The sequence below is a fragment of the Salvelinus fontinalis genome, chromosome 26 (assembly GCF_029448725.1).
Source record: "Salvelinus fontinalis isolate EN_2023a chromosome 26, ASM2944872v1, whole genome shotgun sequence".
NCBI lineage: Eukaryota > Metazoa > Chordata > Actinopteri > Salmoniformes > Salmonidae > Salvelinus > Salvelinus fontinalis.
This window is the reverse complement of record NC_074690.1, coordinates 19,933,211-19,952,218: the sequence shown is the minus strand read 5'-3', so window position 1 is coordinate 19,952,218 and position 19,008 is coordinate 19,933,211. Positions and strand designations below refer to the sequence as shown.

Below are 19,008 nucleotides of genomic sequence, written 5' to 3'. Positions count from 1 at the left end.
TAGCCCAGACTGTGTGTGTGTAGAGCAGGTGAAGAATCTGTCGGTGTGGCCTGTCTCAGGGGGAGTGGGATATGCAAAAAACACATTTCCAATTCACACGTGTTCAATGCACGCTTGTACATGTGTGAAATAGGACAAATGTAAGAATATACCTAATTATAATTGTAATTGTGTGTGTGTGTCTCTCTTCTGCATGTGAACATAGTGTGTGCATACTGTACTGTATGTGTCTCAGTGCCTGTGTGTATAATAACTGTACCTGGTTCTTCTCGATGGAGGCATTGTGTTTGTCACACATGGGGCTGATCTCCATGCCCTTGTCCCTCTCCCTGTCCCCCTGGGTGAAGAACTCCACCATGATGCGGTCAGTCCACTGGCGGTAGACCTCCAGGGGCTTGGTGGGGTTACTGAGGTCAGCACAGTGAACCATATTCTGGAGGACCTGGAGAAACCAAAAACACTTCTTATTGAGTATCAAGGAAATTAAATTACCATACATCATATGACAATAATACGATCCCAATGGTTCAGTTGGCTGGAGCAGGATGCTGTCAGTCAAAACAAGTGTTTTGGGTTCAATACCTAAATATGCCACATACACTGAATTAATGTGTTAATTGTAAGAAGCTTTGGATGACAGTGTCAGCCAAATGGCCATATCATCATCTAATTCACATTGGTAATGCTGAATATGAATCCCTTCTAGGAGAGTTAATTTGATCATTCTGCGAGCCTTACCTGGATACGATCTCCATAGTTGTCTAGTAGAAGTACTCCTAGACTGGTCACCTTCTTGGTCTCGACCATAGTCTTCAGGTCAGCCAGCAGGTTCATGTGTTTGGACATGTCTGTGGCTAACACCATGTCTATGACCATCTTGCGTAGGGACTGCCTCTGTTTCTTGCTGAGGTTCTGGAAGATGTCACAGTTGTCCTCCTGCAGCAGCTTAAAGCCCACGGCCAGGTGGTGGTTTTCCAGAACCGACACGTCGTTGTACATCAGGGCCAGCTCGGAGTCTGGACGGACACATAGGAGAGGAACAGTGCAAACACACATTCTACAGCAGGGGCCTCAAACTGGCGGCGTGTGGGACATATGCAGCCCATGAGACAATTTAAATGTGGACACACAACCACAAAGGATTCCAAGATTTTAAACATCTCTGTGCCCAGGGGGATATGTGAACTCACTGGTGTTGATGAGGAATTGGTTAGATACCCCTGGGTGGTCCACATCATGTATAGCACTGGCAAACAGAGCAGCTAGGATCTCCAAGTCAGTGAACACCGCCTGTAGAGATTGGAGGAACACAGGGATGTTAATGCAGGTAAATACTGTACAGCAGGGGTCACCAACCGGTCGATTGACTGGGCAACCTCCATGGCATTTCTAGTCGATCGGAAAACATTTCTGTAAAAACAACGATAAAGCCTTGCATTCCTTTATTTTGTTGGCCGTAGGTGCACGCGATTCAGCTCCCCTGCACGTCAGGTAGGCAAAATGTTCCCATTTTTAACCATTTAATGTGTCTGAAGGTACAAACTCTGCCTTCTCGGTGGGCCTGGAGAGCAAATCAAGTGCACTATAGGCTTACCGCTGGCCAGTCGGATGGCTCAGATTACCGTGTCTACAGTAACATAGCAGGCGGAAAAGAAAGCAGCAGCAAAGTTGATACTGTGAGATTTCAAAACGTTTAAAATCATGACCAAAGAGAGAATGTCAATGAATACAGCAAAGAGCTGCTGTTTTTATGAGTGAGTTCATGTTTAAGTTCTTACTCAGCACTGTCAACACTTTTTATTCAACACTTTTAGAGGCTATTAAAATGTGCATTCTTCAAACTTCCACTCACGCTACAACCAACACTGCCGCTGTAATGAATGAGTAGAAAAGTGTATTAATAGGCTTGCATTATTATTAGAAGATTTTGGTCTTTTTTAATATCGAGAAATATTTAACTTTCTCTGTTCGTAGGAGTAACAATATGAATTTGTGCACGATGCAGAGATAATGAGGTGCAACTCGAGTTTGGCCATCAGGTGGAAGACGGTGTCCCTTTTTGGTCAGTGTCAGCAGAGGAAAGGGAGAGCGGAGGGACGTTGAGAGGTGGACCTCAGTCTCCTCCTGCACTCTCCCTCTGCTGAGACTGACCATCAGATGCAGGCACAATCAGCCCAGTAAATTTTTAAACGTACAGTATGCTCACTCAGCGTTGCCTCACCAGTAATACAACAATATCTACTGATCAGTTTTTTGTATTTTTTATAGTCCCGAACAACATTGCATTGGCAGGGATATTCAAGCAAAGACAATATGTGGTAATAATGTATTGGGACTATAGCCTACTGCACAAACCTCATTGCTACAGTGCTGTTTTAAATAGGTTAATGTTGCATTGGCTTCCGTTTTTTTAAGTCCTATTAAAAAAAATCTGAGTGGTAGATCTCGTCTTGCTTTTTGACTCAGAAAGTGATCTTCACTCAGAATGGGTTGGTCACCACTGCTGTACAGTATGTGTGTGAGAATGTGTATGGGACTTGTGCATAGGCGCAACAACAATATGGGACAGGTGGGACACATGTCTGCCCCAATTTTCAAAACACCTTTTTTCTAATGTCCATAACTTTGAAGTTAAACGATGTACTGTATAGCCCTGCAGAAGGTGTACAGTTTTGAACATTATATTGCATTGTGGTATACTTTACATTTTCTTACAGTAAAAAAATAAACTAAACACAAAACAGTATTGTCAACAAAAACAATGACATATAACATTTGAAATGTGTAAAAAAATAAAAAAAAATAATGTATGTGTATATATATATATATATATATATATTTTAATAAATAATAAATGTATATATATATATATATATATATATATATACAGTATTTTTAGCTAAAAAGTTGTCATACCTCCAAGGCAGGGGTAGAGAGGAGGACGTGGGTGGACTGGACCACGTCTGCAGCGTGGATGTTGTTGTGGTAGGCCACATCGTGGTGGTAGTGGTCCTCCAGGGTCATCATGAAGGTGATGAAGGTGTCTGCAGGGATCTTGAAGGACTTCAGCAGCTCTCGCTCCTATATGGAATACATATATTATTTTCATCATTTTTTATCAGTGACTTTGTAAATTGTTTAGCCATGTAAGAGGGCCCATTTAGAAGAGGACTCATTTGGAAACATGAGGATGACATACCTGGAAAATTGAATAAATCGCCACCGTCAGCGGACGATTCCCAGAATATTCAGATATTTTGAAAATATCCACACCCCATCGGTTTATATCTTCCAACTGCTGCCAGATGGAAAAACATTTGTTAGAAAAAAACTGCAGATCCTTTAACTCCAAAACGTGCTGGGGACTATTAAATCCTAAGAGTGACAGAACTTGTGGCAGAACAGAACCCTAAAAGTGAGGTACTTTCTAATTGTCAGAAAAGAAGGGACTACCTTGGCGAGAAAGCCCTCCTGAGTGGAAGCGACCCCGAAGCGGGGGATGCTGGAGGGGGCTACACTAGGGATGATTCTGGGCTTCTTCACCCCCACGATCTGGGACATGGGACGCTTCTTCTTGTCCGTTTTCTCCTTCTTCTCCTTGATGTTTGGAGACATGATCTCCATGTCATGTTGCTTTTCTGTGGTGCACAGTTATTCCACAGTTATTCCACAGTTATTCCACAGGTATTCCACAGTTATTCCACAGTAATAACAATAGAGTTCAGAAGGGTTGTCTATTGAAACCAGCGCTGGTTACACTTTACACTGAGTTGAAGTTGCACAGATATCATGTAGTTGCCTGGATTTGTATTGTCTTGGCATAATCACATGTAATGTTACAGGCTTTGGTTTTTCCATTTATATTTGGAGGTTGGACGTTAGCAAGTGGGGCGCACCGATTGGTGTCACCTCGTTAGTCAGTATGTACTACACCTGTGCTGGTTGGTCGTCTCGTTAGGGGGAAGGTGTTTCACCTGTGCTGGCCCAGGTGCTATTTAAGAGTGGCTGGTCCAGTGCTCCAATGGTCTTGAGCGACGTGGAGAGTTAACACTTTTAGTTGGCTCGCCCTATTTGATTTCCAGACAAACAATCCTTTATCTTATCTGCCCTGCTTTCGTTTTGCTCCACTTTTTGGTTTGCTTCCTGTCTTTAAGTTTGGTTTGGGTTTTTATTTTGTTTGCCTCTTCTTGGGTGAATTTAGTGGGTGTCTTTTAGGTCCTTGTTTTTGTTGCTAGTCAACTTTCAGTGCACTCCCCCGTGAGTGTCTTTCAGAACCCCTCCTAAAACCCTACCTGTTTTGTTTTGGTTGTTGTTAGTGACTCTTTGTGAGTTCCCCTTTCTGATTGAGCGTCAATTTTTGGTTTTCGTCCTGGGGAACGTAACAGTAACTATACTTTAAGTATACATTAGTAACTATTAGATTCACATTACAGTACATACGGTAGATGTCTCTACTAAGACAGTCAGACAGTGAAAGGTGGTGGAGAGAAAGACGTACCTAGGAAGGTGCTGGAGATGAACTCTGACACCTGGTTCCCTGATCTGCTGGTCTCTGATAGCTGAGTGAGCTCTCTGTTCAGCATCCTCTTGAACTGAGGAGACAACAACACACTGCATTACTCAGACTGTCACAAAATAGTCTCTACTGTGGACATACACATGACAGGCACATCTACACTGTGAGACATTTGGTAGTTTGCATATGTGTGTCTGGTAACTTCTTCATTGAAGAAAAATGTACTTACTATGACTGTGATGCATATGGGGTTGTCCCACCTAGCTTTCTTAAGATGAATATAACTAAGTATAATTCGCTCTGGATAAGAGCGTCCGCTAAATTACTAAAATGTAAAACGTTTTAGAGCTCAGGAATTCTTTAAAGACTGGACAAATATTTTTCTTAATATTAACAAAAGTTTTATTTTAATGCACTATTAAAAGCTCCTGTGCTAATTTTGTTAACATTTTGGCATGTCTTTCTAGATTTAGAACATACAACATTTATATCTCAAACATTATCCCTTAAGTCTAACACAGCAAATACTTCAATTGTTTAAGCATATGCTACAGAACACTGATTCAAATATTTTTTCAGATATTGACAAAATAATATAGACTCCATCAGTGACGGTCAATTTTCTGCACAAATGTGTTTACATCCCTGTTAGTGAGCATTTCTCCTTTACCAAGATAATCCATCCAACTGACAGATGTGGCATGTCAAGAAGCTGGTTAAACAGCATGATCATTACACAGGTGCACCTTGTGTTGGGGGCATTTAAAGGCCACTTTAAAATGTGTAGTTTTATCACACAACACAATGCCACAGATGTCTCAAATTTTGAGCGCTGCTGACTGCAGGAATGAGCACCAGAGCTGTTGCCAGAGAATTTAATGTTAATTTCTCTACCATAAGCCGTCTCCAACGTTGTTTTAGAGAGTTTGGCAGTATGCCCAACTGGCCTCACTACCACATGTAACCACGCCAGCCCAGGACCTCCACATCTGGCTTCTTCACCTGCGGGATCATTTGAGACCACACAGCTGATGAAACCGAGGAGTATTTCTGTCTGTAATAAAGCCCTTTTGTGGGGAAAAACAAATTCTGATTGGTTGAGCCTGGCTCCCCAAAGCTGCAGGAGGGTATGCTACACCAGTGATTATACTTTATAATCATCATACACAAAGATAATACATTTCCCCCCCTCTGAAACACCAAAAGTGTGCTCTGAAGATGCCAACCGAGCATGTACACACAGAAAAAGACAGTATATACACACACTGTGCACGCTGCATGTACTGTACATATGTTCACACATACTTCTTGCACACACATATCTGCACATACACTTTATGGACTCACTCATACACACATGCACAAGCACTCCTGACACACACACCCACACACACATGCTGCAAAAACAGCATCACTTCCCAACTAATTGCAAAGAACTCTGCAAACAAGGATGGACACCTGTGCTACACATTCATTCACCAAGCAACACGTGTATCCCATCCCATCCCAGCCCGTCTTACCTGAAGGTACATCCTCGACAGAGAACAAGTCATTGACTTCGGGCATTTCAGCAATAAATAATGCATGGGGTGGGGAAAAAAGCAGGGTCCTTCCTGTAGCTGCTGTACTGGGCTTAGAGTCCGTACTGTGCTCCTGTCCTGCTTGTCTGAGCTCCTTAATTCCACTGCAAGCAGATAGTCTACACACAGTGCATTGGGAAGGTTTTATCCACACACTCTAGCGGGAATGGGCAAGTAAGAGGATTGCCTTGGTGGAGGAAGTGTGGAAGCCAGGCTGAGGATGCAGGGTGTGGGGAGCATGGCAGAGAAGCGACTCCTGCCGCTTACTCTCCTCTCTCCCTCAGCAGCACTAGTCTGCCTGCTGCTCCGCGTGTAAACAGAGGAGAGCAGCACACGCTACTCCCAATTACCACCCCCCCCCCCCCCCCCCCATACTGTATGCCTAAAGGAAGGAACAAATCAGCAGCCTGCTGCATCAGAGGCTGGGACAGGGAAATGGAGCTGATTGGCCCACGGTGGGGGGAGAGTAGGCAGGGGCTGGTTGTGTTCGAGGCTTCACCATGTGCACCAAGTTAAAGATGATGAGGAAATCTGATGCCTTGAATGGCTGAGGTATTTCATATACTGTATGTGACCCAATTCAGGATACTAGGTGTATGTCGTAAGTCACGACTTCACAGCAGAGCCATTTGAACATAAAAAATATTTTTTCATCAAAATGCGTTTTTTTGGCAGAAATACCTTACATTTACATTTTAGTCATTTAGCAGACGCTCTTATCCAGAGCGACTTACAGTAGAGTGCATACATTTATTACATTTTACATACTGAGACAAGGATATCCCTACCGGCCAAACCCTCCCTAACCCGGACGACGCTATGCCAATTGTGCGTCGCCCCACGGACCTCCCGGTTGCGGCCGGCTGCGACAGAGCCTGGGCGAGAACCCAGAGACTCTGGTGGCGCAGCTAGCACTGCGATGCAGTGCCCTAGACCACTGCGCCACCTGCCACCTTCTCGAACATGTGAACTTGTGCCTTAAAATCAAACTTGTATGTCATCTGTATATACGAATAAAATTGTTTAATTACGAGCTTAGTTGGTTTAGCCACATAAAAATACAATTTATGTGAACACATGAATGTGTTACTTGTTTCATCGTCATTCATGTAATTTAAAGTATCTGTAGATCTAAGCTATGAGGAAAGAGAAAAAAGGGGACGATAGGATGATTCGGCATGATAGGCAACATATCATTATCCTATTATGAATGTAAATAACAAACGTTTGCAGAAAGCAGAATAGAAAATACATTATAGAAGGAGAGAATTTCAGAAAAATCCATTGCACATTATGTTTCCCCATATGATACAATGTAGTGAAGGTCAAATAAACCACACAAAGAGCAACGACAAAGAGTGAAATGTTTAGAAAAATCAAGTGCCAGCATTGATGATTCCTCCGCACTGACTCCCTTTTCATTGACGATCGGCAGCAATGTGGGGGTGCAGCACATGAAACGCACAACCACATGTGTGCCTTGCATGTATGTCTATGGTGTATGTATCCAGGGAGAGCCTGTGTGTGGTGTATGTATCCAGGGAGAGCCTGTGTGTGGTGTATGTATCCAGGGAGAGCCTGTGTGTGGTGTATGTATCCAGGGAGAGCCTGTGTGTGGTGTATGTATCCAGGGAGAGCCTGTGTGTGGTGGGTATCCAGGGAGAGCCTGTGTGTGGTGTATGTATCCAGGGAGAGCCTGTGTGTGGTGGGTATCCAGGGAGAGCCTGTGTGTAGTGGGTATCCAGGGAGAGCCTGTGTGTGGTGTATGTATCCAGGGAGAGCCTGTGTGTGGTGTATGTATCCAGGGAGAGCCTGTGTGTGGTGGGTATCCAGGGAGAGCCTGTGTGTGGTGTATGTATCCAGGGAGAGCCTGTGTGTGGTGTATGTATCCAGGGAGAGCCTGTGTGTGGTGTATGTATCCAGGGAGAGCCTGTGTGTGGTGTATGTATCCAGGGAGAGCCTGTGTGTGGTGTATGTATCCAGGGAGAGCCTGTGTGTGGTGGGTATCCAGGGAGAGCCTGTGTGTGGTGGGTATTCAGGGAGAGCCTGTGTGTGGTGGGTATCCAGGGAGAGCCTGTGTGTGGTGTATGTATCCAGGGAGAGCCTGTGTGTGGTGTATGTATCCAGGGAGAGCCTGTGTGTGGTGGGTATCCAGGGAGAGCCTGTGTGTGGTGGGTATCCAGGGAGAGCCTGTGTGTGGTGTATGTATCCAGGGAGAGCCTGTGTGTGGTGTATGTATCCAGGGAGAGCCTGTGTGTGGTGTATGTATCCAGGGAGAGCCTGTGTGTGGTGGGTATCCAGGGAGAGCCTGTGTGTGGTGGGTATCCGGGGAGAGCCTGTGTGTGGTGTATGTATCCAGGGAGAGCCTGTGTGTGGTGTATGTATCCAGGGAGAGCCTGTGTGTGGTGGGTATTCAGGGAGAGCCTGTGTGTGGTGGGTATCCAGGGAGAGCCTGTGTGTGGTGTATGTATCCAGGGAGAGCCTGTGTGTGGTGTATGTATCCAGGGAGAGCCTGTGTGTGGTGTATGTATCCAGGGAGAGCCTGTGTGTGGTGGGTATCCAGGGAGAGCCTGTGTGTGGTGTATGTATCCAGGGAGAGCCTGTGTGTGGTGGGTATCCAGGGAGAGCCTGTGTGTGGTGAGTATCCAGGGAGAGCCTGTGTGTGGTGGGTATCCAGGGAGAGCCTGTGTGTGGTGGGTATCCAGGGAGAGCCTGATGTGTGGTGTATGTATCCAGGGAGAGCCTGTGTGTGGTGAGTATCCAGGGAGAGCCTGTGCGTGGTGGGTATCCAGGGAGAGCCTGTGTGTGGTGTATGTATCCAGGGAGAGCCTGTGTGTGGTGTATGTATCCAGGGAGAGCCTGTGTGTGGTGGGTATCCAGGGAGAGCCTGTGTGTGGTGGGTATCCAGGGAGAGCCTGTGTGTGGTGTATGTATCCAGGGAGAGCCTGTGTGTGGTGTATGTATCCAGGGAGAGCCTGTGTGTGGTGTATGTATCCAGGGAGAGCCTGTGTGTGGTGGGTATCCAGGGAGAGCCTGTGTGTGGTGGGTATCCGGGGAGAGCCTGTGTGTGGTGTATGTATCCAGGGAGAGCCTGTGTGTGGTGTATGTATCCAGGGAGAGCCTGTGTGTGGTGGGTATTCAGGGAGAGCCTGTGTGTGGTGGGTATCCAGGGAGAGCCTGTGTGTGGTGTATGTATCCAGGGAGAGCCTGTGTGTGGTGTATGTATCCAGGGAGAGCCTGTGTGTGGTGTATGTATCCAGGGAGAGCCTGTGTGTGGTGGTTATCCAGGGAGAGCCTGTGTGTGGTGTATGTATCCAGGGAGAGCCTGTGTGTGGTGGGTATCCAGGGAGAGCCTGTGTGTGGTGTATGTATCCAGGGAGAGCCTGTGTGTGGTGGGTATCCAGGGAGAGCCTGTGTGTGGTGAGTATCCAGGGAGAGCCTGTGTGTGGTGGGTATCCAGGGAGAGCCTGTGTGTGGTGGGTATCCAGGGAGAGCCTGATGTGTGGTGTATGTATCCAGGGAGAGCCTGTGTGTGGTGAGTATCCAGGGAGAGCCTGTGCGTGGTGGGTATCCAGGGAGAGCATGTGTGTGGTGTATGTATCCAGGGAGAGCCTGTGTGTGGTGTATGTATCCAGGGAGAGCCTGTGCGTGGTGGGTATCCAGGGAGAGCATGTGTGTGGTGTATGTATCCAGGGAGAGCCTGTGTGTGGTGGGTATCCAGGGAGAGCCTGTGTGTGGTGTATGTATCCAGGGAGAGCCTGTGTGTGGTGTATGTATCCAGGGAGAGCCTGTGTGTGGTGGGTGTCCAGGGAGAGCCTGTGTGTGGTGAGTATCCAGGGAGAGCCTGTGTGTGGTGGGTATCCAGGGAGAGCCTGTGTGTGGTGTATGTATCCAGGGAGAGCCTGTGCGTGGTGGGTATCCAGGGAGAGCCTGTGCGTGGTGGGTATCCGGGGAGAGCCTGTGTGTGGTGTATGTATCCAGGGAGAGCCTGTGTGTGGTGTATGTATCCAGGGAGAGCCTGTGCGTGGTGGGTATCCAGGGAGAGCCTGTGCGTGGTGGGTATCCGGGGAGAGCCTGTGTGTGGTGTATGTATCCAGGGAGAGCCTGTGTGTGGTGGGTATCCAGGGAGAGCCTGTGTGTGGTGGGTATCCAGGGAGAGCCTGTGTGTGGTGGGTATCCAGGGAGAGCCTGTGTGTGGTGGGTATCCAGGGAGAGCCTGTGTGTGGTGGGTATCCAGGGAGAGCCTGTGTGTGGTGGGTATCCAGGGAGAGCCTGTGTGTGGTTGGTATGTGTGTGTGTGTGTTTACCCAGCGCACATGGCTCTTGCGTGGGGAGGCTAATCATGAAATTACACAAGCTATTAACTCTAGTCTGGAGAAAGAAGGAGAGGAGAGGGATGATGATGGATGGATGGAGGGGGAATGGCGTTTTATCCACAGCTCCAACTCTGTTCTTCACATTTTTTCTGCACATTAGATACTGGGAGTTGGGGGTGTGTCTACCGATGCATACCGACCATCCCATTCATTCAGGTAGGCCTGATCACAGACAACGATGAGACAGCCTATAGGGAGGAGGTCAGAGACCTGGCCGTGTGGTGCCAGGATAACAACCTCTCCCTCAACGTGATCAAGACAAAGGAGATGATTGTGGACTACAGGAAAAGGAAGACCGAGCACGCCCCCATTCTCATCGACGGGGCTGTAGTGGAGCAGGTTGAGAGCTTCAGGTTCCTTGGTGTCCACATCACCAACAAACTATCATGGTCCAAACACACCAAGACAGTCGTGAAGAGCGCATCAACAAAGACTATAGATTTGGCATGGGTCCTCTGATTCTTAAAAAGTTTTACAGCTGCACCATCGAGAGCATCCTGACTGGTTGCATCACTCCCTGGTAAGGCAACTGCTCGGCCTCCAACCGCAAGGCACTACAGAGGGTAGTGCGTACGGGCCAGCACATCACTGGGGCCAAGCTTCCTGCCATCCAGGACCTTTATACCAGGCGGTGTCAGAGGAAGGCCCTAAAAACTGTCAAAGACTCCAGCCACCCTAGTCATAGACTGTTCTCTCTGCTACCGCATGGCAAGCGGTACCGGAGCACCAAGTCTAGGTCCAAAAGGCTTCTTAACAGCTTCTACCCCCAAGCCATATGACTCCTGAACAGCTAATCAAATGGCTACCCAGACTATTTGCATTGTCCCCTCCCCTTTTACGCTGCTGCTACTCTCTGTTTATTATCTATGCATAGTCACTTTAACTCTACCTGCTTGTACATATTACCTCAATTACCTCAACTAACTAACATAGCCTCGCTACTGTTGTTTTACTGCTGCTCTTTAATTATTTGTTATTTGAATATTTTACTCATACATTTTTTACTTAACACTTGTTTTTCTTAAAACTGCATTGTTCGTTAAGGGCTTGTTAGTAAGAATTTCACTGTAAGGTCTACACCTGTATTCGGCGCATATTACAAATAACATTTGGTTTGATTTGATTTGATTCATGGAACGAACTCCAAACGTCAGAAGGCATTGGCGATTTCATTCACATTTCCTAATCTCTGATGGAATTCATTGTATTAGTGGCCTTTCATAATTGTCAAATCAGGATCGGCACAAAATGCATTTGCATAGTGACACGGTCGCTGGCTTAGTGGGCTCTTTTTAATTTGATAGGCCACCAAACGTGTATTGGCCAAAATATATACATATTTTTTTATTTATTGCTTACTTTGACGTAAGAGTGAAATAATAATATTCCTTTTGTTTTAATGGAGATGGAAAAGGTCACTTGTTTTGGCTAAACAATAAGGAAATTAGATTCAAGCAAAGTCTGAAAGAAAGTCTTAATAGATATTGTACAGCTACAGAAAATTTGATAAAAATTCCCTGTAGATTCTTCATAAAGCCAAGATGGCGCTGACTCAATGGTGAGCTTTGTGCTTTTGTATTGTACCTCGTTTAAGTCCATCATAGTGAATGAACTCAAACCCGAACCACATACTGATGTAAGACATTAGTAGCTTCAGCCTTACCATTAAAGTCGAGGGTACAAGTGAGTAATGAAAGCTCCCTGGGTTATGAGTGAGTGTGTGTATGTGTGTACCTTATTGGAGGCCATCTCGCTGACGGAGTGGCGTGTCTTCAGAGTATCCAGCTGCTCCAGACACCAGTCCAGCTCGTCCAGAGTCTCCACGGCCAGCTGCTGAAACGGCTCCTCTGTCACACCCACACAAGGACAACACACAACGAGATGAGCACGAGATTTAACGTTCTTTTAACGTTCAACATTCATTCAAGAATCAATGATTCAATCTCGAAGTCCCCTTTGCTGTTTATATCAATGGTTAAATCATCAGTTTGGTTTAATATCAGATTGAATCTAATCCTAATCTTACCCTAATTGCTAAATGGCTGAATGAAATGTCTGTATTGTTTGTGGAGTGTAGAACTCAACCAAGCAAAAGCTTTTCAAAGACTCACCTGCTAAGCTTGTATTTAACATGGACGGTGGATTACTGCCAATTCTCCTGTGGACACACAGACATCCCAGTTTTGAGTAAAGTTGATATCTATGTACTGTGTCTATGTATTGTTCACTTCATCATTATAATCAACAGGGGGCACGTGGGTTTGGGTTTGAGATGCGCCGAAGAGATTGGCTGACGTTTTACATGTTCCTGACCAACTGTGCTATTTTTGTTAGTTTTTTTGCGATGTTTGTAACTTATTTTTTACTTATTTTGTACATACTGTTGCTGCTATCGTCTCTTATGACCGAAAATAACTTCTGGACATCAGAACAGCAATTACTTACCACAAACTGGAAGAAGCCTTTTCCTTTAACGAGTCCGACGAGAAGGATATACTGCCCTTCTGGGAACAGGCCCAGATCCCAGTCATTTGCATGAAGAAAAAACGGAGGAAAAGAGGACGCAGATCGGGTTGCCTTCTGAGAATCCGTAGGTGAGCGAGTAAACTCCCACTGCCATCCGTTCTACTTGCTAACATGCAATCATTGGAAAATAAAATGAATTACCTATGATTACGATTATCCTATCAATGGAACATTAAGAACTGTAATATCTTATGTTTCACAGAGTCGTGGCTGAATGACGACATGGATAATATAGAGCTGGCGGAATTTTTCCATGCACCGGCAGAACAGAGATGCTATGTCTGGTAAGACGAGGGGTGGGGGTGGGTGTCTTTTGTCAATAACAGCTGGTGCGCAATGTTTATTGTTGAAGCAGTCTCGAGGTATCGCTCGCCTGAGGTAGAATACCTTATGATAAGCTGTGGACCACACTATCTACCAAAAGAGTTCTCATCTATATTATTTGTATCCGTCTATTTAGTATCACAGACCGATGCTGGCACTAAGACCGCACTCAACCAACTCTATAAGGCCTTATCAAACAAGAAAATGCTCACCCAGAAGCGCTGCTCCTAGTGGCCGGAGACTTTGATGCAGGCAAACTTAAATCAGTTTTACCACATTTTTACCAGCATGTCACGTGATACCAGAGGGAAAAAAGCTCTAGATCACCTTTACTCCACACACAGAGACATACAAAGCTCTCCCCCGCCATCCATTTGGCAAATCTGACCATAACTCTATTGTCCTGATTCCTGCTTACAAGCAAAAACGAAAGCAGGAAGTACCAGTGACTTGTTTAATACAGTGGTCAGATGACGCGGATGCTAAGCTACAGGACTGTTTTGCTAGCACAGACTAGAATATGTTCCGGGATTCATCCAATGGCAATGAGGAGTATACAACCTCAGTCATCGGCTTCATCAATAAGTGCATCGACGACTTCGTCGACCGTATGTACATATCCCAACCAGAAGCCATGGATTACAGGCAACATCCGTATCGAGCTAAAGGCTAGAGCTGCTGCTTTCAAGGAGCGGGACACTAATCCAGATGCTAATAAGAAATTCCGCTATGCCCTCAGATGAACCATCAAACAAGCAAAGCGTCAACATAGGATTAATATTGAATCCTACTGCACCGGCTCTGACGCTCGTCGGATGTGGCAGGGCTTGAAAACTATTATAGACTACAAAGAGCTGTCCAGTGACGCGAGCCTACCAGATGAGCTGGCCTTTAATGCTCGCTTTGAGGCAAGCAACACTGAAGCATGCATGAGAGCACCAGCTGTTCTGGATAACTGTGTGATAACGCTCTCGGTAGCCGATGTGAGCAAGCCCTTTAAACAGGTCAACATTCACAAAGCCGCGGGGCCAGATGGATTACCAGGAAGTGTACTCAAAGCATGCGTGGAGCTACTTGCAAGTGCCTTCACTGACGTTTTCAACCTCTCCCTGACTGAGTCTGTAATATCTACATGTTTCAAGCAGACCACCATAGTCCCTGTGCCCAAGGAAGCGAAGGTAACTAGCCTAAATTATTACCGCCCCATAGCACTCACATCAGTAGCCATGAAGTTCTTTGAAAGGCTGGTCATGGCTCACATCAACAGCATCCTCCCCGATACCCTAGACCCACTCCAATTCACATATCGCTCCAACAAATCCACAGATGATGCAATCTTAATCGCACTCCACACTGCCCTTTCCCACCTGGACAAAATGAAAACCTATGTGAGAATGCTGTTCATTGACTACAGCTCAGCGTTCAACACCATAGTGCCCACGAAGCTCATCACTAAGCTAAGGATCCTGGGACTAAACACCTCCCTCTGCAACTGGATCCTGGACTTCCTGACGGGCCGCCCCCAGCTGGTAAGGGTAGGGAACAACACGTCTGCCACGCTGATCCTCAACACTGGGGCCCCTCAGGGATGTGTACTTAGTCCCCCACTTGTAGTCCCTGTTCACCCACGAATGCGTGGCCAAACACGACTACAATAGTGGCCTGATCACCGACAACGATGAGACAGCCTATAGGGAGGAGGTCAGAGAACTGGCAGTGTGGTGCCAGGATAACAACCTCTCACTCAATGTGAGCAAGACAAAGGAGCTGATCGTGGACTACAGGAAAAGGAGGACCGAGCACGCCCCCATTAACATCAACGGGGCTGTAGTGGAGCGGGTCGAGAGTTTCAAGTTCCTTGGTGTCCACATCACCAACAAACTATCATGGTCCAAACACACTAAGACAGTCGTGAAGAGTGCAAGACAAAACCTTTTCCCCCTCAGGAGACTGAAAAGATTTGGCATGGGTCCCCAGATCTTCAAAAAGTTCTACAGCTACACAATTGAGAGCATCCTAACCGGTTGCATCACCGCCTGGTATGGCAACTGCTCGGCATCTGACCGTAAGGCGCTACAGAGGGTAGTGCGTACGGCCCAGTACATCACTAGGGCCAAGTTTCCTGCCATCCAGGACCTATATAATAGCCGGTGTCAGAGGAAAGCCCATAAAATTGTCAGAGACTCCAGTCACCCAAGTCACAAACTGTTTTCTCTGCTACCGCACGGCAAGCGGTACCGGAGCGCCAAGTCTAGGACCAAGAGGCTCCTTAACTTAACAGCTTCTACCCCCAAGCCAGCAATTAATCAAATGGCCACTTGACTGTTACATTGACCCCCACCCATTTGTTTGTACACTGCTGCTACTCGCTATTTATTATCTATGCCTAGTCACTTCATCCCTACCTACATGCACAAATTACCTCAACTAACCTGTACCCCCGCACACTGACTCGGAACCGGCACCCCCTGTATATAGCCTCGTTATTGTTATGTTATTGTGTTACTTTTTATAATTTTTTTGATTTTTTAAAACTTTAGTTTATTTGGTAAATATTTTCTTAACTCTTTTTGAACTGTACTGTTGGATAAGGGCTTGTAAGAAGCATTTCACGGTAAGGTCTACACTAGGTCTAGGTTGTATTTGGCGCAGGTGACAAATAAAATTTGATTTGATTTGTAGACTGAACTTACTTGCTGGGTTGACGATCTTGCTGATGGGTCAAAACGGCGAAGTTGCTTCTTACCGTCCTCAAACTGGCAAGTACCTACAAGAACGGACAAGATTAATATACAGTACCAGGCAAAAGTTTGGATACACCTACTCATTCAAGGGTTTTTCTTTATTTTTACTGTTTTCTACATTGTAGAAAAATAGTGAAGACATCACAACTATGAAATAACACATATGGAATCATGTAGTAACCAAAAATTGTTAAACAAATCAAAATATATTTTGTATTTGAGATTCCTCAAAGTAGACACCCTTTGCCTTGATGATAGCATTGCACACACTTGGCATTCTCTCAACCAGCTTCATGAGGTAATGCACCAATTAACAGGTGTGCCTTGTTAAAAGTTCATTTGTGGAATTTCTTTCCTTCTTAAGGCGTTTGAGCCAATCAGTTGTGTTTTGACAAGGTAGGGGTGGTATACAGAAGATAGCCCTATTTGATAAAAGACCATGTCCATATTATGGCAAGAATAGCTCAAATAAGCAAAGAGAAACGACAGTCCATCATTACTTTAAGACATGAATGTCAGTCAATCTGGAAAATTTCAATAACGTAGAAAGTTTCTTCAAGTGCAGTCGCAAAAACCATCAAGTGCTATGATGAAACTGGTTCTCATGAGGACCGCCACAGGAAAGGAAGACTCAGAGTTACCTCTGCTGCAGAGGATAAGTTCATTAGAGTTACCAGCCTCAGAAATTGCAGCCCAAATACATGCTTCACGGAGTTCAAGTAACAGACACATCTCAACATCAACTGTTCAGAGGAGACTGCGTGAATCAGGCCTTCATGGTCGAATTGCTGCAAAGAAACCACTACTAAAGGACACCAATAATAAGAAGAGACTTGCTTGGGCCAAGAAAACATGAGCAATGGAAATTAGACCGGTGTAAATCTGTCCTTTGGTCTGATGAGTCCAAATTTGAGAGTTTTGGTTCCAACTGCCATGTCTTTTCGGTGAATGAATGATCGCCGCATGTTCCCACAGTGAAGCATGGAAGAGGAGGTTGGATAGTGGGGAGGTGCTTTGCTGGTGACACTGTCTGTGATTTATTTAGTATTCTAGGCACAATTAACCAGCACGACTACCACAGCATTCTGCAGCGATACGCCATCCCATCTGGTTTGTGCATAGTGGGACTATCATTTGTTTTCAACAGGACAATGACCCAACACACCTCCAAGCTGTGTAAGGGCTATTTGACCAAGTAGGAGAGTGATGGAGTGCTGCATCAGATGACCTGGCCTCCACAATCACCCGACCTCAACCCAATTGAGATGGTTTGGGATGAGTTGGACCGCAGAGTGAAGGAAAAGCAGCTAACAAGTGCTCAGAATATGTGGGAACTCCTTCAAGACTGTTGGAAAAGGATTCCAGGTGAAGCTGGTTGAGAGAATGCCAAGAGTGTGCAAAGCTGTCATCAAGGCAAAGAGTGGCTACTTTGAAGAATCTAAAATATATTTTGATTTGTTTAACACTTTTCTGGTTACTACATGATTCCATATGTGTTATTTCATAGTTTTGATGTCTTCACTATTATTCTACAATGTAGAAAATAGTAAAAATAAAGAAAAACCCTTGAATGAGTAGGTGTGTCCAAACTTTTGCCTGGTAGTGTACATCCTCTCTACTACCTCATTGTGATAGGGGAGGTACTTCACGTATGAATAAAAACATTTTGAATATATTATATGCATACTCCGTGAAGTGTTACAATTTAACATTTTACACCACAAAAGGGCTAAGCATACACTGCAATGGAGTACATTTAAACTCTCTTAGGCCTTGATCAAACCGACAGTGTTATTGCGCAAAATGGTACGCTGCATCATCTGGATATGTGTGCAACAAAAGTTCAACATTCACCTTCTATTACCATTTCTGTCAAGCCGTCTACACATACAGATTGATGCATACGTTCGATAAATCCAACGTATGCACCACACAAAACGTACTGCAACTGCCTCTGCTACGTAATGCTGCAATTCAAACGCAGGGTTCCATTGGAAATGTATGTACTTCTGGTGTACCAAAATGCGTGACCACTGTCGGTGTGATTGAGGCGTTAGTGTTAAATAGTGGCTTGCAATAGTTCATTTTCAACACTTTACAAAACAAGCAAGCACTAGCGGTGCCCCTGAGCCATCATAATTACAGGCTGATGAAGAGTGAGCCCCCTCGCTAGCCCCCACCCTCCCATGCGTCACACATGTCAGAGTCTGGGCACCAATCTAAATCATGAGTCAGCACATTGACAGTATCTGGTTTCCCTGCCATGGTGGGTTTCTTATCAGTCAACAGCCGTATCGAGGAACACGATGTTGGATTCCTCGCTTGTTTAGTAAAGTGAACTTGTTTAGTAAAGTGAGTGCGGTTGTGACGCACGTCCTCTGTCACGGGCCTGGCTGCCGCAATGTGCCAGCCGCAAAGGCTGTTCCGGTGGCCGTCTACTAATGTCACTGGCACCTATAGTGACAGCTGTGACTTCACTGACAACAACCTTTTGTAGTTCTCTTTTTTTTAAGCCTAATATTACTCAGAATCAGTCAGTGTTCAGTTACATTATTTATTTCCTTGTTGTGTTGGTGTGCATAATGAAGGTAAAGTTACATAACCAGTGGGCAGATTAGAGGTCACATTCCAAATTACAGGGAGAATTTGGCTTGGTAAACCAGAGCGTGCTTAAAAGCAGTGGGGTAGATTCTAACCATTGCTGGCAGCGATACATTGTACATGTGCTCCAGAGGCAGTAGCCTAGACCGCTAGTCCATACCAAGCCAATTCGTTAACCATTTATTCAGCTGAAAAACACAGGACAGAATATTTCCAAAACTAACCTGTGCAAATGGTGTCACAATCATGTCTTCTCCATGTCTATAATGGGGCAAAAATGATGAAATTTAGGTTAAATCAAGATATTGGTTTAGGCTCTGGTCTTAAATTTTTTAAAGTAC

The 19,008-nt window shown here is 45.4% G+C and overlaps 1 protein-coding gene across 4 annotated transcripts in view; it reads right to left on the bottom strand.

Annotated features, from left to right (window-relative positions):
- Window positions 1-19,008, bottom strand: part of LOC129823860 (cAMP-specific 3',5'-cyclic phosphodiesterase 4D-like) — an 86,400-nt gene that overhangs the window by 8,305 nt on the left and 59,087 nt on the right. For 2 of the 4 annotated variants that reach the window (XM_055882904.1, XM_055882906.1), the window contains 11 exons: window positions 18,892-18,928; window positions 16,016-16,089; window positions 12,584-12,630; window positions 12,207-12,319; window positions 4,499-4,592; window positions 3,454-3,638; window positions 3,200-3,298; window positions 2,917-3,081; window positions 1,191-1,290; window positions 739-1,016; window positions 260-442 (listed from right to left, as the gene is read on the bottom strand). In XM_055882904.1, the coding sequence (XP_055738879.1) occupies window positions 260-442; window positions 739-1,016; window positions 1,191-1,290; window positions 2,917-3,081; window positions 3,200-3,298; window positions 3,454-3,638; window positions 4,499-4,592; window positions 12,207-12,319; window positions 12,584-12,630; window positions 16,016-16,089; window positions 18,892-18,928 (1,375 nt within the window). Of the gene's footprint in view, window positions 1-259; window positions 443-738; window positions 1,017-1,190; window positions 1,291-2,916; window positions 3,082-3,199; window positions 3,299-3,453; window positions 3,639-4,498; window positions 4,593-6,036; window positions 6,418-12,206; window positions 12,320-12,583; window positions 12,631-16,015; window positions 16,090-18,891; window positions 18,929-19,008 lie in introns of those variants that run through there. The other 2 variants (XM_055882905.1, XM_055882907.1) reach the window with 2 other exon arrangements.